At 35.3% G+C, this 22458-nt stretch overlaps 1 protein-coding gene across 11 annotated transcripts in view; it reads left to right on the top strand.

The window, feature by feature from the left end:
* Positions 1-22458, top strand: part of RALYL (RALY RNA binding protein like) — a 682789-nt gene that overhangs the window by 575802 nt on the left and 84529 nt on the right. For all 11 annotated transcript variants that reach the window (XM_073892721.1, XM_073892724.1, XM_073892723.1 and 8 more), the window contains one exon: positions 5570-5602. In XM_073892721.1, coding sequence (XP_073748822.1) covers positions 5570-5602 — 33 coding nt within the window. The remainder of the gene's footprint in view (positions 1-5569; positions 5603-22458) is intronic.

Consider the following 22458-nt stretch of genomic DNA (forward strand, 5'->3'; position numbering starts at 1 on the left):
AACGTAGGTCAGGCTTAGGTTGCCATTGCTAAAGAGAATAGATCCAATGGTAGTAAATGGTGTTGCTGCAATTTTTACTGCAAAACCATATAAATATCGTAGGGCAACATACTTAAAAGTCACTTTGGAGTCATAAAAAACCCACTAGCTTTACAAAAACAAGGTAGCTGAAGTCATTTCTGCAAAAACACAATATATGCCCAAGCATGGAGAGTGAGAAAGCAGGATGCCACCCTGACGGTGAGCAGGTGACTCAGCCTGGCTGGAGCATAGAATTTGTAGGCTGAAGTGTGTAGAAGACAAGGGCTGGGAAGGTACTAGAAGATTGTGAATGAACTTTTAGTTCTATTAAAGGGTTTGGACTTTACTCTGTAGGTAAATGATGGAAGTAGGGGTGGAGGAGTAAGGCGCAGGGGAAGGTCATTTGACAGAATCATTACTAAGAGCCTCCTAAAGAAGTAGGCATGATTCTAGGTACTTGAAATAAAGTGAGTTCCGACCTTCAAGGAGTATAGTGTCTTTATAGGGAACTTGGAAAATACACTGGGAATGTTTCATACATCATGATGAAGTGTTATGAAGCTCTCCTAACCAACTTATGGTGTCTTATGAAAAAATACTTCCTAGAAGCACTCAGAGATGTGTAATGAGGGGAATTACAGGATCATATTTGTACAATAGCTATTTTAGAAAGATGATTCTGCCTGTAGACACGGCTATTCCAAAGAAATACTGAGGAAGGAGGGTCATTAGGGACATTATTCTAATAGCCCACCTAAAGGCCAATGATCACTTGAACTGTAATAATAAGAATTGAGAGGTAAGTAAAGAACTAAAAGGACTTTTGGCAATAGAAAACAGCAGAACTAGGAGGACCTACTGAAAGTGAGTGTAATTGGAAAGAAGTCAAAGAGAAAGATTATGATCTTTCTAGTTTGGTCACCTGAGTGGCTGATTGGGCCATTGAGTTAGGGATAAAGAAGAACAGAATAAGGGAGGCAGGCAATATTTAGTTTGGGACATGTTAAGTTGAAGGTACCTAAAATTGGAGATGTATGGTTGGGCAGATACAGCCACACATCATATATAGAGTGACACTAGAGACAAAAGTTTGGAAATATCCAGCATGTGGACAACACGTGAGACCAGATTAGATTTCTCAGTATAGAAATTATAAAGAAAGGAAATGTGACAGTGCCATAAGGCACGTAGAAACAAAATAAACAAAATAAACTGATGAAAGGCAATATACAAGGCAAGACATTAGCACGTGGACTTTAGAGCCAGCATGCCTAAACTCACATCCTAGCTCAGCCACTTTACAGCTATGTGACCTTAGGCAAGACACTCGGCACTTCTGAGTATCAGTTTCCTCATCTGTAAAATGAAATCTGTCTCAGAGAATATCATGATGCTTAAATAAATCAGTGTTTATAAAGCATTTTTAATAATGCCTGGTCTTTAGTAAATACAGCTTTGATTTTTTGTTGTTAAATACAAAAAGTTATAAATCCGTTAGCTCCAAATATTGATCTTCATTTTGCATTCTATTTTATCTCTTTACTGTGCCTATGTTTCTGAAGGCTACGGTTTGTTTATCTTACTCTACTCTTCATTCTAGCAGATCCTGAATGAAGTATTATTAAATTCACTACCCAGTTCATGTTAAAAGTAAATCTTAGGAATGATAAAAATCAATCCTTTTTTTCACAAAACAATTACCTTGTTAAAAAAAAAAAAAAACTCAGAAAAAGTTCTTTCTGGGCATATCACAATGTAGTCATCTGTTTCTAAGGATTACATTGATAAACAATTTTCTCCAAAGGGATGTTTCTCCTGGTAATTTTCTTCTTTTACATTTTTTTCACTTTTGAGGACTAAAATTGCAAAAGTGAGCTTTTCATGTATTCAGGCAGTTTCAGCTCTTAGAACTAACAACCTATCTTTGGCATAGTCTTGACCATCACAGTGTACTTTGTACCAGGAACTGTGTTAGTTGCTCTAAGTACATAATCTAATATTCTTCACAACAGCCTCTTAAGTTGGCTATGATGTTGGCTCTATAATTAATGAGAAAAGATGTAAAAATCTCTGAATCGACTCAAGGTTAGGGAAGTTAAGTCTGTGCAATGAAACCATGATTGGGCAGTTGGTTACAAAACAGAGCATCGTTCAATGTAGGCCAGTTATCACTTCCTTCTATGTGTCATTGTTTTGAAGGTGAGACATGAGACAGGATTACCTGATGGTGGCTCCTCACAGATTTCCCTGTCTGTGTCACCACGGAAAATATTTGGGGCTCCAGGTAGCTAGGGCTCATCTTCAGTGGCTTAAGATGACTAATGGATAATGATCTTTCTTTTCTGTTCAGCTCATAGAGCATCAGCCAGCACCTCCCCTGGGCCATTAGAAGATTTAACACAGAACTTTCAGGAGCTTCTTGTCTAAGTAGACTTGCAAGGTTAACATTCTTACCAGTCTTAAGACTTGAAGCTAGCCATTTAACCCAAGACTCTTGTCCTGAGAATATGTCATTGTAATGGAGATAATAAGTCATGGAAGCTTAGTGACAGGACTGTCCCTGTAAGATGAAGTGTCAGGATTAGCATTATAAAGGAGTTAGATAAACTAAGATAAATAGATAAATAAGATCATAAGATCTTAAATAAGATAAATAGATAATGCATAGGAAAAGAAAGAAAAAAATAGTATTCTGGTATAGAAATAGAATGCTTCAAGAAACCAAAGCAAAGATATGTTTAGGTAATAAATAGACAAATTTCCTGGAATAAAGCGGTTGGTAAGAGAAGTGAGAAAGAGCAACATAAAACATTAGCATGAGTCATGTTTGTGACAAGCTTTCAAGTGACACACTGAAAAGTTTGGGCATCATCCTGTGATTATCAAAGTTGTCAAGATGGTGATATGAAAATAGCATTGTAGGGGAGTTGATCTGTCCGTTGTAGGTGCAGAGAATTGGTGATGTAGAGAGGGAATTCAAATTATTCTGAGCTTCTAATTCTGAAACAGTATCTTGATATGTATTAAAATAAAGAGTGCCTATTTTGAAAGGTTGTTTCCAGTTCTTCCAACAAGATAATCATAGGTCATGCATTGGCATAGTTTTTCTGTAAAGGCCATATAGTAAATATTTTCAAATTGTGGATATGTGGTCCCTGTTACAACTTATCATCCTGCAGCTGTAGCACAAAAGCAGCCTGAAACAATATGTAAATGAATAAACCTGACGGTGTCCCAATAAACTTCATGTATGGGCTCTGAAATTTGAATTTCATATAATTTTCACATGTCACAAAATATTATTCTTTTTTGATATTTTTCATTTAAAAAATGTCCACTTGTGAGCGTAGCATAACCATAGAGATGTTGAAATCAATCACTATGTTGTACACCTGAAACGACTGTGTAACATTATGAGTCAACAATATTCAAATAAAAGACAAATGTAAAAGCCATTCTTAGTTTGTGGGTTATACAAAATCAGATGGTGAGCAAGAATTGTCCTGTAGACCAGGGTTTGCCAACCCCTGGTTTATAGAACATCAATCAGAATCTCAAGCCCGTATCATTTTGAAAATTTTGAATTTTTCCCTGAATTCTTCTCTTGAACATTTAGGAGGAAATAGTTGAAGGGAGTGAAGTGGTAGAAGCAGAAGGAGGCAATTAACTAGTTAGTGGGACTAACCATCTTAACTACTCGTGTCAGAAGGGCAACATATGTCCCTCCATGCTCCAGTCCAACAACGGCTTGTCTGAAGGGGGGAAAAAAAAGGAAACTCAATAAGTAAATACTATTCCAAATACATTCTGTGTTTTAGTAATTGCACAGGGAAAGGCAAGATGGTGGGTCTTTCTTTTATTCATGTTTATGATACCTTGAATGAAAGCAACAGCATGCAGTCATTAAACAAATGATATGAGTGGGGGCATTGAAGGAAGCTATAGTGTGAAACCGGGTGAAGTTGGAGCAACTATGAACAAAGAATTTACATTTGGAGAGACCAGCTAAGCTGGAGTAAGTGATGAGAATTCACCTGGGAACGGAGTGAAGAGGGAGATGTGAAAGTCACATAAAGGAGAAACTGACAGGACATTGCTAATTGCGATGTGGAAGATGAAAAAGAGAGAGGAGTCAAGATATTCAGTTTTCTTTTACTGGATTAGTCGATGCCACGAAGAAATAGGCAGCAGTGAGAGGCTAGGAGGACACTGTAGGCAGCAGGAAACCGTTTATTAAGTGTTGCGGAGTAGAAAGTAAGGGAGAAGTGACAGTGTCAGGATGTTGATGATCCAAATAAGTCAACGGTCGCCTGCATCACATTATATAGAATCCCCCTCATTTCTTCAAGGTAACTTCTTTTGATCCCTTAGCACTGGTCATGTCTTATAAAACAAGCATATCCAAATATATTTCATTGTTTATCTTCAACTTTTTTCCCTTAGTTCTGTTTGCTTATTCATATCATAAATATATGGGCACAACAAACACACAATATGGCAAAGAATTTACAGGGAGGTGCAAATAAAATCAGAATTCAGAAAAGGAAAAGATTATATAAATGTACATCCCCAAACTCTGAGCTTTTTTTTTATTAGTTTCAGAGGTAGAATTTAGTAATTCATCAGTTACATAGAATACCCAGTGCTCATTACATCATCTTAAACACCAGGATTCAATAAAAATGTCTTTAATATTTGCTTACATTTAAACCATAATCATATGTCAAGAAACATATAAAAATGAAGTGGCCAATATACACCTACAATTGATCCCCTTAATTATTAATTAGGGAATATTTAGAAGTGGAAAATTTCCTGATTGATTTGCTTTTTGCAAAGAAATTAATTTATGAAATAAGAAAATTAACTGGAAGCATTCCTAGCCTGTTTTACAATGAGAAAAGTAATTCCCAGAAAGTTTTTTAAGTTGCTTAGCTCAAGATGCCACAATTAATCAGAGATTTCAGAATTAGAATTCCTCAGGAGGTAAAAAAAAAATTTGTGGTTCTTAGGAGACATTAAGAGGAGGCATTAAGCTCCTAATCTATGACCTAACTCCCCCCCCAACTCCCAAATGTGCTACTGATGGTAAATGACAATGAATGTCATACTGTTTCTCTCTTTGTTATAGAATATTTACCGGAAATCAATTACTCAACCAATATGTAACTAAATACATAATAAATTTCTTTACCACTACAACAACTACAAATAGATATATCCACACTTCTACAAATTACTGTAAAAAAAGAAAAGAGGATATAGAGAGTGCAAATCAGAATTAAACTAACAGTATTATTATCTTAATGTCTCATTTAAATGGTACATTCCCATTCCAAGTCTCTCTCATTAGCTTCTGCATTAAGCCAGCCAGAATTTGAATTAGCCCAGATTAGATCTTCATATATTATTTATAGCTTTTTATTAGTGCTAATGTATACATTTTCACCCAAACAAGTATAATAATTTTGTCAGATTCCTATAAAAGCAATTTTAAGTATATAGCAAATTGTTATATTAAAATTAATTTTTCATATTTTTTTCATAGACTTGAGTCAAAGGAGCCTTTCCTGTCTGTTGGGTGAGTATATGTCTAAATATTTTAAATCTCAGTTCTTTCATCGATTTTTAACAAGGTCTTCTGGGATGGTATTATCAGTCATATAATTCCATATTCAAAGTCATCCCATATCATTGGATGCGTCATATCCTCAACAACATTGTTATCTATGTTTTATAAAGGCTTAACCAGAATGTTCACAAAGCTATTTCATGACCTTGGAAATTCAGCAAATGAATGCATATAAAAGCCTGTATCCTCTAAAAAAATCAAACAAGGTATACGGTAATTTTCTATATTTTCGTCGTGCAAAGATAACGCCCAGATTGGTCTTACAGATTCCTCTGAACTGCAGCTTCACTATATCTAGTCTGTCTACTCATTCCTCTTAATCTACCCTAATGTTTCTTCTCCCTTTTTTCCTATATCTGTCTTCAAGATCTGTATCTATCTTTTCTCCTTTGCTTCCGTCTCCGAACACAAAGCTGAGGAACCATGAAACAGATTAACTAAAACCAACACTTGCCTCCTCTGGTAGTATCCCAAGTCACAATACATGTTCTAATAATAATATATTGTTGACAAGAATACACATGTACGATTTTCAGGCATTCTGCTAATTAAGAATCAGCAAAGTTGTTATTTGATCTACCAAATAATCCTTTGACTAACATATTAAAATGTCTCATTAGGGGACTTTTGCATGCTCAGCATTATGGTTGATGTTGTAAAGTATCAAAAAGTGCCGGAAGATATGATAGCTTAAAGGCAATCATGTCATAGTTGATGGGGAAAAAAAATCATGTACAAGCAGCCATTATACTCATGCTTAATGACCAGAAACATGGGATGGGGTAGATTTTTAAAGGATCGCATTAGTTTTCTTTTATTACTTCATTCACAGTCCTTGAATATTTCTGTCACTCCTTGAGCAACATGGTTCCCTTTCCCCTTTCTACTCCTCACAAAAGCATTTGAGAAAGCCAGTTGAATCATGAGAATGAAAATAATTGTTAGGGATGCTGGGAGAGAAAAAATGGAGTAGATGCTTTATTGGAGGATTTTTTGAGAAAATGAAAGGTCAAGTAGATCTGGTCCAAAAAAATCATTAGAGCATGCTTCTTTCCTTCACTGATCATCAGCTCCTATTGTTAAAAATCTTTAAGCCTGAAGAAATCTTTTATTTTGAATGCATATGTGTTCTGCCCTTAAGTCAAGAGGGCTGAAATAGCTTCTCTTCATGCCTCACTTAATGCAGTTTCTTGGCAGCATTTCCTGTTCTCCCAACTTCTTTGAGATGGAATTCATTTTTTAATTCATACCTCTATTTTACGAGGCCAGACTCTAAGTAATCTTTGTTTTAAATGTATCAGGAGTTTAAAACTTCGAATTAGAGCCATGAAGAAAAGTTTCCAAAAAAGAATGACATCTAACTCAGCAAATACCCAAAATGGGAAAACTGGCATGGCAGTAGGAAGATACTGCTGTTCCTTAGATGGGTCTTAAAAGTAAAGGGTGAAACATGCAACCCAAATGGTTCTGTGGACTGGATACTTTAATATATAGCTGAATTTCTCCCTTTTCTCCCAAGAAAATTATTTTAAATAAAATTGTCTAAAGCCTGGATGAGTCTCTCTTAATTAAGAGGATAGGATGATTGTGAACATAGTGGACACATATGAGACTACCAGGCAAGGTAGTCTAATAGAGAACCATTATTCAAATTTGTGACTCTCAATTCTGTCACTTATCAAAAGGAATTAATGCATGGTATATGGTCTTTGGTATGAGTTGACCTGCAAGTCCATAACATTAAGTTTTTCTAGGACCCTGCACACCTCACATTAATTTTAATTCTATGTGCAACAAAAAGCATATTAATGAATAGATCAGTGCTAAATATTGCATACTTCAGTCCATTGTCTGCCAGTGTCTCAAAGCACTTGTTAATATGTACTTCTAGACGTTGCTCTTCCCTTTGCAGGGTCTGACACTTACAAGTATTGGTTTAGGCAATTACTTGAACCCCCAGGCTTTGGGTTCTAATTTGTGATATGGAGATTAAATAAGATAATTTAGATCATGTACTTAGCACTGTTTTCGGCACATAATTGTTCATAAACGTTAGCTTTTATTACAGATGTGGAAGGTATACTCATTTACAATGCTCAAGACTTTTAATATGAGAGCTCTGAAGAAGTTCAGAGAATAAAACTCCACTTTAACAGGGCATTCTTTGAGTTACATGTGGAAACCAAAAGATGTTTTTATAATGGAGAGGAAAAAAACAAAAATTGTGAATGGAATAAGCTATTAAACAAGATGAGTGCAGGTAATTGTTTTGAATTTTTATGATGAAAACTAATAATTGTCATTTAAATTTTTTAAATGGAAAGAAATATTGATACATTTAAAGTGTGTATCTCTTCTTAATATAAATTAGGGAGCAAAATTCTTCCTTTCATAAATGTGCTGTAGTAATTAATTATGACATAAAATTTTTAAATGTCACAACATAAATTCAGTCTGAATATACCAGTGGAAAAATGTGTCAAAGAAAGTTGTAAGACAGGAAATATTTGCTTATGGAAAAAGATAAGGGAATTATGGAAGGAAGTTAAGTGAAATCTCAGATCTCAGACCTTCAACTAAAGATTGATATGAGAGAAGCTTTCTTTCACATGCACCAGTAAATGATTAATAAAATAATGTCATTAGGAAAAAAAAAATAACCTAGAGTGAGGCAAGAAGGCTCATCCCAGAGTCTGATTCTGTTTACCCAGGGTAGGCCAATAAATGCAGTGTTTTCCAAGGCTGTTGAGCCAAGCCTGGAAACCACTATCATGGTTGCATTCCCCCAGCTCCTTCTCCTACAAACATACACAGATTGTTCTTACAGACATCTACAGTCTCTGGAGTTTTTTCAGACTGAAATATAGCTTCCCACAGTCTTTTCCTGTTTGGGATGCATATGGTAGAGGTGGACACATTGATCTAGAACTGTACTGGAATTCACCCATCAGAGACCAGGATAACATGTAAAGAGACCAGATAGTATGCCATGGAAGTTTCCGCGGTGCACAAGGAGCAGATTATCTATGCTCAGGTGCATCAAAACTCATTCTGATGTTGTCCCAGACATAAGGCTGGAAATTTATTAAATTTTAAATGATTAAATAATATAATTTAAATATTTAATAAATAATTTTTATTTTTTTATTTTATTAAATGTTGATTAAAATATTTTATATTATAAATATTATGTGTATACAGTATATGCATTACATATTTTACATTTATTATAAATGTATGATACAAAAATATTTGTATTATACATAAAATAAATTTAAATAATAGATTTAAAAATTAAAATTCTTTCCCATCTCGCTCACCCAACAGTAAAACAAATCAGTTAAGCAAACGTGTTTTTTAGTGTGGAGCTTAGGCTTGAGTGTTACAAGAATACTAAGCCTGTGATATTCTACTCACCCTCCAAATGTTCCATTTTATAGCAATTAAGAAAACTCTTCTGACAAATGTTTCCTTTTATGTGGCATCAGATAGGTTCTGATTTTGGAAATAAGCTGGGAGAAAACAGGTATTGAGTTTGCATTTAGGAAAGTGAACAAGAACCAAGTGATCATCTCAATTAAGATTATAAGATCTAAATCTTAGTTTAAAACCAGTCTTGCCTTGAAAAAGCTTTTACAGCTTTTTAATGAAAAATACAGATGAGGGGAAAGGAAGCTCCTGTTCATTTGACGTTTAAGATTCACATTGTAAAAGGGCATGTCAAGACAATACATGAGTTCTCTTCAAGTACAAGTGACTGTTGACACTTTGCAGGAACTGAGCCACTTCAGCATGAAGTTGACCTTTTAAAAGAAGACTTTTAATATGAATTAGTTGTATTTTGGAATTGAAATTTTGGTTCATACCAATATTTCAGCTGATGAATTTTTGCATGAGTAACTTTATTATGAGGACTATTTATTGCACGGGTAAAAAAAAATGTTCAGACTTTTTTCACTGCATTAGGATAATTTAAATAACTCAGGGGTGCCTGGGTAGCTTAGTTGATTAAGCATCTGATTCTCTCGATTTCAGCTCAGATCATGATTTCAGGGTCGGTCCTGGGGGATGGAACCCTGAGTTGGGCTACATGCTCAGCAGGGAGTTTGCTTGAGATTCTCTCTCTCCTTTACCCTCTGCCCCTCCCCCTGCTCTCTCTCTCTGTCAAATAAATAAATCTTCATAAATAAATAAATAACTCAGAATAATTTTAAAATGATATTGATAAAGCTCAGAATTATTATTTCTTAAGCTTGTCTGAAAGATTCAAAACACATCAAGGATAGAAATAGCAAAATTACTATATTTATCTCTATTGAGGCTCAGTGAGTAAGCTAATCATGGCCCAGTCAAGGGACCTATGCATCTCCTGCATCTCCTGGATCCCCTGAGATGTAGTGGACCTATTCTACTAAGCCCAAACAAAAGGGAGTGAATGAAAACTGCCAGGACAACAAAGCTCGCCTTACATCTAAAATTGATCCTCATGTAATTGCTAGTAGCTATATTTTTTAAAATAATTTTGTTTGGGGGATATTTTCCCCTCTTATTTCCAGTCTTGGAACTGAATTTGGATCTTCAATATAGTTCTGCTGTTATTATGAAGACGTTTTTAAATCTTGACATTCTTATTAGGTCCAATATTTATACTATTTTACTTTCGTCCAGGTTTTGTATGAGTCCTTATATTTACCAGTAGATGCTATACATTGTTATACTGTTAACTACCTATTTTGAGAGCTTAAGTTCTTTTTTTTAAGATTTTATTTATTTATTTGAGAGAGAGAAAGAGAGAGCACAAGCAGGGGCGGGAGGGGCAGAGGGAGAAGCAGGCTCCCAGCTGAGCAGGGAGCCCGATGCGGGGCTTGATCCCAGGACCCTGGGATCATGACCTGAGCTGAAGTCAGACACTTAACCAACTGAGCCACCCAGGAGCCCCTAAGAGCTTAAATTCTGTAATTCGATTTCCTTGGTTTGAATTCCATTCTGTTACTTCCTAGCTAGGTGCCTTGGGCAATTTGTTTAACTCTTCTGAGCCTCATCTCCTCACCTGAGGTGATAACTTATTCTTAAGGTTGTTTTGAATGAGATAATATTGCAAGGTGCTTAGAACAGTTTCCGACACCTAGTAAACAAGAAATAAATACCAATTACTATCAATATCCTATGCAACAATTAAGTTACATTAACAGTTTTTTCCTAAAGGAGTAAGTTCCACCAAATGACAAAAATGTCAACTAATTGAATCCCAAATATCTTAATACCCAATTCCTGGTAATGCAGTTGAATTCTGGGAATGGAGTTCAAAAGAGAGTGAAATCAGCACAGGAATGAAGGCCTGCCTTACTCGGGAGATCTTTGAGGAAGATAGACAAGAAAAAGTAAAATAGCATTAAGACAGGAAGACAATTCCAGAAGGTACTTAGATTTATAGAAATATCACACACAATATTAAAAACTTTAATAATAGGAGCGTGAAAAAGGGAAAGCAATACCAGTTTAGGGATGGTTTCAGTTGAGCATCAAAACATAAAATAGAATTATAGGACTGCTGTAAAATCATTTAGGAATTAAGAGTTTAGCTTAATTTAAGAACTGAGAAGTTGAAGAAAATGGCCCGATGGTCAGGAAATTTTTCTAGACAAAAGGTAGGACCTGAGTTAATCCTTAAGGTGAGGTTAAGAATTCAACAAGATTGAGAGAGGGAAGAAGATGAGCTTCCTTTTCATTCTGTGGATACAGTGGAGTCATTGAATGTTGTATGTTTGCTTGTCTATTTTGTTTTTAACTGAAGAGTGATGTTATCCAAAGTGAGGTCGTAGTAGAGCCATTTAGAAAGCTGCTGCAATAGTTCAGGCAGGACTTGTAAAGACCCCTGACTTGAGCAGAATGAAATCGCCTCACACCTGTTACAACGGCTATTACCAAAAAGATCAAAGCTAATAAATGCTGGTGAGGATGTGGAGAAAAGGGGACCCTTGTGCACTGTTGGGGAGAATGTAAATTGGTGCAGCTACTACAGAAAACAGTGTGGCAGCTCCTTCAAAAAATAAAAATAGAACTACCATATAATTCAGCAATTCCACTTCTGAGTATTTATCCAGAGGAAATGAAAACACTAACTGGAAAAGATACCTGTGTCCCCATGTTCATAGTCTCATTATTTACCATAGCCAAGACAACCTAAATGTCCATTAACAGAGGAATGGATAGAGAAAATGTTATATATATGAAATATTATTTAGTGCCTTATAATAGAATTTTGTTCAGCCTTTAAAAAGAAGGAAATCCTGTCATTTGTAACAGCATGGATGAACCTGGAGGACATTATGCCAAGTGAAATAAGTCAGAGGCCAGACATAGAAAGACAAATACTGCCTGATCTTACTTATGTGTGAAAGCTAAACTAGCCGAACTCAGAAACAGGGAATAGAATGGTTGTTGCCAGGGAGTGGGTGAATTAGGGAGGCAAAGTTTCGGTTATGCAGAATGAGTAAGTTCTGGGAATCAGAACATGATGACTGTAGTTAATAATACTAGAATGTATACTTGAAATTTGTTTTAAAAAGGAGATCTTAAGTGTTCTCATTAAGAAAAAGGTAACTATGTGAGGGGATGGACATGTTAATTAGCTTTCATTAAGGCAATCATTTTACAATGTGTATGTATATCAAAAAGTCATGTTGTGCACCTTAAATATATACAATTTTAATTTACTAAGATCTGTAAAGAAAAAAAACAATGGGAAGGAAATGCCTGATGAAAATAACATTCTTTTGAGAATATTAGAATCAGTGAGGGATGGAGTGATGTCTTCTCAGGGGTTGCTCAGCTGAACTTTGTGGGAACATGGTGAGTGTATGACAAGAAATCCAGGTGTAGCATGAAAACTAAGGGAAGGTTAACAGGAAACTGTCCCTGAGCTCTTAAATACGCCCATCTGACATCCTGAAGCCACTCATGGCCAACTCAATGCCTATCTCCTGATGGTGTGGCTTCAATTTTCTGTAAGTCTCCGGGGGAAAAAGGGCTAAGGGGATAAAGCCAATTTTCCTCTTCTAAAAATCTATTCTTTTTATTTGTTTAGACTGAGACAGTGCTACCACAAAATTAACGATTCCTTTAGCAACTGCACTTGTTTCATTTTTTCCCAAGGCCCTCCAGGCTGCTTCTCTGGAGAGTACACAAAGTTTCCACAGCTCTATTTTTGTAATCTAAAGCAGTTGTGCTCTCAGGCCTGATGCTACAACTGTAATTTTAATTTATCAACCTGCCACTCAGAGAAATGCTGTAAAAACATTTGAAAGCTTAAACCCATTATTTATTTCTGCACCTGTCAATGCCACTCTCCTGTAGTTGTCAAAATCATTTAAACTGCACTGGGATGGCATATACAATATCACCGATAAATTGGGTCATCAATCATATATATATATATATATATATATATATAGACAGTGGTGTATTGAATGCATAGGTTCCAGAACACATTTTTAAGGAGCAAGAATTCATTACTCTCCAATAATAAAATAGAGTCATCAAAAACAGTCTTCCTCAGTCCTTACCTTTTGAAAATGTCTTAGGAAGAAAAGAGACTCATGGTGACTAAAATGACTTTTATTTCTTCAGTGAAATGTTCTCCTCAGGGAAAAGAAAGTAATTGCAGATTATAGCAGGCAGGAGTATAGTGTTACTTAGAGGGAAGAAAATACATAGGATCATTAAATAGATTTATTTAAGTTCTGCTTATAAAGAAAGCAGTGGTGCAGGACTTTATAGCTGATATTTCAAAAGAGTGTTATCAGCACTTTCACTACGGTCTAATTCATTCGTATAACAAAGTGTCACATTAAGCCAAATGTCACAGTTCATATCAGTTTTACTTTGAGAATTGGTATTATTATATATCCTAGGCAACCTCCCCCCCCAAATTTGGATGAGATCTTTGATCATAATAAATTAAGGTATTTAAAAGTCAATCAATCATTTGATATATATATGTATATATATGTATATACATATATATATACATATATATATATAAGGAGAGAGAGATTCAACCATTAAATCCATTCAACCCAGTAACAAACCTGATGTCATACAGGTTATATGTCTATTTAAGATAAAAATGCTGTTAAAATTATGACTTAAATAATATTGGCTAAATAATCTTACCATATCCTCTAAACTCTTAGTTATAGCAATCCTCACCACTTAATTATTCTAAAAAGGCAAGTCTAATGAGAAGTCCTTTAAAATCCACAAAGGATTTATGATCACTTCATACTATACAATTTTAAATTAGCCAAACTAATTTGTAGACATCAAATACCCATACATAAGAAAATCGATAACTAAACTTGCCATACCTAAAGTCTCATTCATGAGAAGATCTAATTTTATATGATGTTATGGAATCAAATTTAAAACAAAGCTCTGAAAGGTATATTAACTTACACAGATACCACTGTTTCCTTAATACCACCAGCACTGTTTTTGAGGAACGTTGAGTTTTTAAAGTGTCAAGCTACATTGGAAACAATGAGCATACAGTCTGATCAGTAAAAGATATGTGTATTGGATGTATATATGAATAAAATAGAAATGGTGGCTCAGATTATTTAGATATCATATGTAGAACTACTACATGAAGAGAGTGTTGATTCGGTTGGAAACAAGATCTCAGTTTCATATACTTTTAAAATCTGTTCTGACAACACTCACTAGAAATAAATGTTCAGAATAAAGAAAGTGCTTGATTTTCTCTCAGTTAAAATCAACCCATCTCCAAGGAAAGAAAACTAATTAACTTTACTTGGAGATAATAAACTCTTTTTCCAGGGTGCCTGGGCGGCTTAGTCAGTTAAGCATCGGACTCTTGGTTTCAGCTCAGGTCGTGATCTCAGGGTCGTGAGATCAGGTCCTGTGTAGGGCTCCGCACTCAGCACGGAGTGTGCTTGAGACTCTCTCTCCTCTCCCCCTACGCCTCCTGCCCTTGCTCTCTTTCTCTCTCTCAAAAAATAAATAAATCTTAAAAAAAAAGAACTTATTTTTTCTATTTTTAAATATCCCTAAAATGGGCTTTCCAATGGAATTATAGTTGCTTATCTAAATAATTTCTTGGCAGTATTAGCCCTTCTTAAAGGATTCAAAGTTTTGATTAGCCTTTATTTTCTATTGCTCAATGAATCTATACTGGTTCTCATATATAGAAAATAGATAGTCTTGTAATTACTTTAATACTGGAAAACTAAGACAGAGATGTGAAGTAAGCTCCATAAAAACACACAGCATATTGGCAGTCGTTTGGAAATGGAGTCCCACCTCTGGCTTTTGCTTAAAGAGCTGTCAGTTTCATTCACACTGACACTTCATTCTGTCTTCTGAGTTTCATATTCATCTGAATCATAATGAACATCCACATAATAACTTGAATTATTCAGGAAAAATAATCATGTACATAAAAAGTTATGTATTGCTTCCAGAGGCAGTGTGAATCCCAGATTTGCATTATGAAAGTGCTGGCAGAAGTTTTAAAGCCTCATGTCCCAATTAAATTCTGTTCATCCAGACAAGAATGACTGATCTTTTTTTCATCAATCTCAAAATGTGACCTTTTCAACTCTTTTAATGACATTTTTCAAAGTACAGAATACTTTTGATTCAAAAGATTCCCTACTTAACTCTGCAGAACAAATCAGTTTTCACAGTATAATCAATAGCTACCAAATATTAGCAAAAGCCAGGCATCGCTTACACTTTAGGAGCTTATCAGGGGGGAAAAAATGCATTGAGGAGCTATATTTTGGCATACCAACTAAAGTAGATACTAAAACGAAAAACCAACCCTCAAATGTTTCGTGTTTTTAGAAACATTATTTCTTTGGTGAAATTTTAATTAGATCACATTCAAAATTTACCATTAAAACCTGCAGGCCATGTTCAACTTCAAAATAAGATAACAGTGCCTCTGGTTTAACCCAATAGTAGACAACTCCTGACTATAACTTCCTCTTAGCTTCAATGAAAAGCATAAAAAGGATGAAACACTAGATGAGACATTTCTCCCAGATCTTGTTAAATTATCATATCATGCAAGTGGTATTTCAGTGAAGGGTATGTTATAGCCCAATTGGATATTAAAAATCTTGAAAGCCTTTTAAAAAGTGAGGCTCTCTAAAGAGGTTATTTTTAAAATGTGCTCCTTATTCATGGGCCTTTGGTTATCAACATTAATTTCAGTAGGCCCATGGCATGCTGACTCCTCCAGATTCTCACATCAGACTACCAAGTCAAAGATTAGGGGGCTTCCCAATAAATCAAAGCATTCATTCCTAATTTTCTTCAGTTACCAGTTGTTAGCTTGAAGCTCATGAGAAAAAATTTGATAGCATCACTGCCCTTTGTACAATGAACAGCTGTCTAATTTCATTAAGTGCATCAATTCATTATTTGAAGGGCACTCTAAGTGTGTGTGCAAAATATCATATGATAACAATGTCACTGCTGTTTGAAAACCAGCCTACTAGACAGAAATAATTTGCTCTTACTGTGATTGAATATTGAGCTTTCCTTCCATATTACAAAGATCACAACACCAAATTATTATTGTTGGAGAACTTAGTAAAGTAAAACTTTACTTTTGACAATGGCAGATGAAGGCTGGCACCAAATTATTTAGACTTAAATGTTGAATATATTGAAAAAAATCTGCAACTCACATTATTTTTGAGGACATTGCTAATTGCTTAACATTTAAACCTTCAAAGCACAAACCAAGGGTTAAAAACAAGAAGCGTATATTATGATGCCATTTCATTCTAATCAAGATCCAGGATCTTTATCTTTATTTCTGAATATCAATTTGATTATATTTGGATGAGAATTAATTTATTCAGTAAAAACTCTTCTCAAATCATATTGTTAGGTACAAAGGAAGGTGCAAAGGTAGATGAGAGCAGTGTTTCTCATAGCGGATTCACCAAAACAGTGCCAGTCCGTGAACTGTTTTTTACCAGGGTGACTACCAAAATACAAAAAGGAAGTAAGAGCATTTAGAAACTTTGATTGCATTTTTATGCCCCTTTGACATCTAAGCGTATGATTTGGTATTTTATGAAATTATCAGCCTGTGATGAATGAGAAATTTTTCAAATAAAAAGCTGGTCCTTCACTACAGTAATTGAGAGGTTGTGGACAAGACTAAGTCCTTGCCTTTAAGGACCTTATCATCTCCTGAAGAGGATAAAAACAAAGAAGCTGGTATCTAATACAAGACATGGCTTGGCAACTCTAATCTGCTAAAGAAGATAAAATAAAAATAAGCAAAGTTTTGTGATATGAGGCATTATTTGATAATTCTTGAAAGACGGGTTATAAATGAAAAGTCATGGTGGGACACAGTCGGGCAGGTTTAGTTTCTACGTGGAGATAACTAGCAGTACCATTTGGCTGCACCAAAGTTATCTTAGAAGTGACACTGAATGACATAACTGGCAAATTAACCAGTAACTGCATCACAGGAGACTGAAAAACCTCGTGTTCAAGGTTTCTTCCGCTCCCCCCACCCTCTTCCCCTCTCCTGCTTCCTCTTTTCTCTCCTCTCCCTCCTCCCAATCTCCTACTTCTCCTACTTCCTTCCCCCATCTCTGCCTCCCCACTTCTCCTCCTTTTTCCGTTTCTCTTCCTGTTTCTTCATAAAAAAAGAAAAAAAAAAGGCATGCCTTCCAGAAGGAGCTTATGTCCTCGTGTCTGGTCTTCAGCTACTCCCTTTGCTTTGCCAGAGATTCCACCGTGAGGAGGAAAGTTAATATATGTGAAATGTTTGCTGAGTGAGAGAAATCACATTAATTCCTAACACTCCAGCCCAGCTCTTCACAGTTGGGGGAAAAAAAATCCTGCCACTATCTTCATGGCCTATGGAAAAATTAGGACAACCGTACAATGCCACTATTTTTCAACATTAGACCGGAATGAGATTTCTCTTCAGCCAAGACTTAGCAGTTTATCATCTCAGAAAACTGACCATCCCAGAAGATCTGGAGATACTGACATTTTACAATCCCAGGAAACCCTTAAGACCCTGCCCCATCACACCCCAGTGAGACCCTCTGGTCAACAAGCCCTGCAAATGTGTGCACGCAACACACACACACTACTTCCAGTCAGGTTTTTAGTGCCGTGTTCTGAATTATGACCTACCAGCAAAGGATCACCAGATATTTGAGAAAATACTCTAACATGAAAGAAAAAAAATACAGAGAAAACCAGAACTCCACAGTAGAGGAAATATAAGGAGTATAAAACTGAACTAAACAAGCAAGCAAAAAACCCTAAAAACCCTCTTAAAAACCTATAATTAATATCCCTAGTGATAGGAAAATATATCTATATAAAAAGTGTATTATTAAAAAGGAACATATGGAAAAGAAAAAAAATTCTTAAAAATTAAAAGAAAAACAGAAATGAAAAATTCAATGAAAGTTTAGAATTCAAACTTAAAAGGTCACAAAGACAGAGATGGAAAATAGTAAAGAAAGGATTTAAAAATAATTTGAGGCCTACTCCCAGAGATCAATATCTAGTAATAGTTGTTTCACAAACAGAAAACAGAGGATATTATCAAATAAGTAATGAAAGAAAGTGTCCTAAAACTGAAACATATAAGTTTGCCACAGGAGGATTCTCAGCACAGTCAATGAAAGATGATCCACACTTAGGCAGATTAATTACTACAGATAACAAGACCTGAAACCGGGCACCTGGGTGGCTCAGTCAGTTAAGCATCTGCCTTGGGCTCAGGTCGTGATCCCGGGGTCCTGGGATCGAGCCCTGCATTGGGCTCCCTGCTCAGCGGGGAAACCTGTTTTTCCCTCTCCCTCTGCCCCTCCCCCTGCTCATGCGCTCACTCCCTCTCTCTCAAATAAATAAAGTCCTTAAAAAAAAAAAAAAAAAAAAACTTCAACCTTCAAGTAGAGGAATAAAAGCCCCGTACAAAGACTCAGAATCAGAATAACATCACATTTCTCAACATTAGGAACTTGCAGACAATGCAATAATGCCCTCCAAATTCTGAGAGAAAGTGATATCCAACCAGACAGTCAGTGCTACCAAACACATTATCAGTCAAGCATGAAGATAGGAAAAGATCCACTCCATTCGTATTTTGGGGGTAGTTCTACTCTATCAAGTCACTGCAGCCACTGCATTAACAAATACTGAACCACTGGTCCTAGGGGAAATATAGGATTAGGTTCCCGTGAGCATCTCATCACAATATTTTTGTTAACCAATTAATACATACCCCTGCTTAGTGTGTGTTTCTGTGTAAAGACAGTTTATTTCATATATATTGTTGATGCATTAACATTGAATTCATGACCAACAGCACTATAATCCTTGCCTAAGGAAGCTCATGTAACACATGTATTTTCTCCCTAAGGCACATCACAGCCTTTTGTGCTTGGGAACACTTAGCTGCACCTCAGCACTCTGTTTAGGGGCCACTGCAAACAGAAAAATCACCAATGAAAAACACAGGATTGCAAAAAAAAAAAAAATGCAGCACTAAGTAGGCCATGAAAAGTATACTTATTTGCAGTGTCAGATCTGAACCAAGTCACCTCAGTCTCAGTTGGGAATGAGCTGCCTCAGCAACTCAATTTTTTTGCCACTCTGTGCATGTCTGTGAGTGACCAGGAAAGCGCTGCAAGTATTGATTTGGGGGTTACAGGTAATCTTAGCAAATTCACAAATACAGAATCCACAAATAATAAGAATCAACCGTATTTTCAGAAATCTAAGGATTAACAAATCCTTTCTAAGAAATCTACTGATGCTTGTTTCACCAAAATCATTGAATAAACCAATAAATAAATAAATAAATAAATAAATAATAAAAGGGTCTATCACAAGAAAGAAAAAAGTCCCCAAGTCACTGGTGAAGAGAAGTACCAGGATGGTCACTTTGTAGCAGACCCAGAGAGGACCCATCTGGGTTATAGCAGGACACTGGAGATCTCCATTAAGAATGAAAAAAATGAAGCCATTATAAAAGCCAAGTAAACAAAAATTTGTACAAGGAGGATATGTAATCGTAGTGTATTGCTCAAATGTAAGTAAAGTTTACATAGTCATAATAACGTAAACACTGAATATTGACTTAAAACAGAAAAGAACTAATGAGAAAAAAACTTGGAATCTTGTGAAAAATTCCTCACTACAAGTAAGCCCAGCGATATTGTGAGGGTTCACAGAGAACTCATTCTTCTGAGTAAGATTTAATTCTGTTCAAAATGAATACATAGCTGAGAGGTACATACTTCCAGGTCTAAGATAAGTAAATCCCAGGAATGTAATGTACAGCATAGTGATTATAGTTAATCATACTGTAATGTATATTTGAAAGTTGCTAAGAGAGTAGATTTTAAAAGTTCTCATCACAAAGAAAAACAGTTTTGTAATTATGTGTGGTGATAGATGTTAACTAAACTTATTCTGGTAATCATTTCACAAAACATCAAACCATTGTTCTGTATGCCTAAAACTGATACAATGTTATATGCCAATTTTATCTCAATTTAAAAAACAGCAAAAGATTTAATTATAGAAATTGAAGAATATTAAAGAAAATATCTGTTAACTTAGTTCAATAATGTTCAGAAGGAAAGTGCCTCTAAGAAACATATGTAGGTTGTAATAAAAAGAGACTAATCTAGAAAATAGCAGTTGATTCTTTAACTAAACCCCAGATTCAATATAATGTCTCGAATGAAGAAGTAAATGGCACATTTGCTACTACACTGGGGAAAAAAACCCAGTAAGTGATTTTAGGAAAAAACTTGATAAACATCCCCTGAGTAAAATAGAGGAAAGTGGCAAAATAAGAACAGGAAAAAGAAATGGATGAAAGTTCATAGAGTTTAATCTGTAAATAATAGGTATTGCCACAGAGAACAATTTTACAGAACATGGAAGAGTCAACAATGAAAGATAGAATATAATTCATTGATTTCTTTAAATGAGATTTTTACAATTTGAAATGTAAAGAAAGCTATTGGTATCCATGCCAAAAAAGAAAAGAAAAGCTAACTTTAAGAGAAAAACTAAAGTTGGACTCAGTTTTCTCTCTGATATGTACTACTGGGAAGACAGTAACAGAGATATTTTTTTAAAGATTTTTTTATTTATTCATTTGAGACACAGAGATACAGAGAGAGAGAGAGAGAGCATGAGCAGGGAGAGAGGCAGAGGGAGAGGGAGAAGCAGGCTCCCCGCCGAGCCAGGAGCCCAATGTGGGGCTCGATCCCAGGACTCCGGGATCATGACCTGAGCTGAAGGCCGACGCTTAACCATATGAGCCACCCAGGCACCCCAACAGAGATATTTTTGAGGGAAAAGATCGTAACAAGAATCCTGTGTTCAGCTACATAATCTCTCATTTGTGAAAGTAACAGAAAGACACCAAGAGAAAATATGTTTTACCACATACCAAACCCAGACAGAATTTTATAAATATAGCTACTAACCTTTTGATTTGATTTTTGTTTCTGGACTCCAACATCATAAAGATCAACTTAATTTATAAAAATATGTTTAACAACTATTTAGTCATGTTCTTTAACTGAAAAGTTCTTGAGGGGGACAAAATGATTTGTTGAAAAAGACTACGGGAAAAATGGTACTGGTGGGAAAAATTTCACAATATTTCTAGAGTTTGTCTAGAGGTGAGAATATTATAAACAAAATTTTGAAGGAGACGATCTCTTCTACAAATGTGTCACTTGGGGATAAGAATTGGCAATTCAGTGAGAATAAAATACAGACTACAACAATTAGCCATGTTTATACATGAAGGTAACACGTGAAAGTAGTAATTGACAGAGTGCAAACTAAGTCAATAAGGAGTGGAAGAATCATTCAATATTCCTTCTTGGTCTTGGCACTTATCTATTTAAGTAGTTCTCTTTTTACTATTTTATTTAGAATATATTATAAGGATTACCTCTTGATTTTATCAAATACCTCTTTAGCATCTACTGATGACAATCATAGTTTTTCTCCTTTCATTTGTTTTTGTGCCAGAGTATGCTGATAGATTTTTCAGACTTGAACCTGACATTAGTTTTCTCTCCCTAGTCTATTTTGGCCTATTATGTTGCTCTTTTTTCTAGTAAGATTAAGACTGAATTCCTTTCTTTTTTCATCTTCAGTCTTCAACAATGAACACATTTAAGCCATACCTTTTTCTGAGTTAAGTTCCTACTATGTCCCATAGGTTTTGGAAGAAGCATTCTTTTTATTTCTTTCTAGATAATATGAAAGTCTAATTTTGATTTCTTCTTTAATTCTGCATCAATTTGATTGAGGAGACTCCAAAGAGACCAGAACTGGTGCTCAACAGAAAAGGAGCCAGATTCAGGTCACCATGTTCCCAAAAGCTATAGGCGAAGAATTAAATGTTACATTTTAATGAAGTAATTTGATTTAATAAAATCATGAAATTTCAACTTGGAAGATATCCCAGAACTATGTAATGCATCAGTTCTCTTCTCTACAAAATCCCTAACAAATGATTTTCAGGCTCTTCTTGAAGCTCATGTATCTGTTACACTGTTATATTAGATCATACAGTGTTTTGTTATGGTATTTTTCTGATTCTATTTTCTTACCAAAACTACTAGACACTCAAGATATTTGGAACTCATTATTCTATTTCTTTGTTATATTTAGCAGTAACATTGTTCCTTGTAATTACTACTCTTTAAGACTTGTTTTGCCTTCTGGAACCACAGTAAATAAATTTA

This window comes from Callorhinus ursinus, unplaced genomic scaffold, assembly GCF_003265705.2.
Source record: "Callorhinus ursinus isolate GAN/ISIS: 27379988/994484 unplaced genomic scaffold, GSC_fseal_2.0 scaffold5, whole genome shotgun sequence".
In the NCBI taxonomy this organism is placed as follows: domain Eukaryota; kingdom Metazoa; phylum Chordata; class Mammalia; order Carnivora; family Otariidae; genus Callorhinus; species Callorhinus ursinus.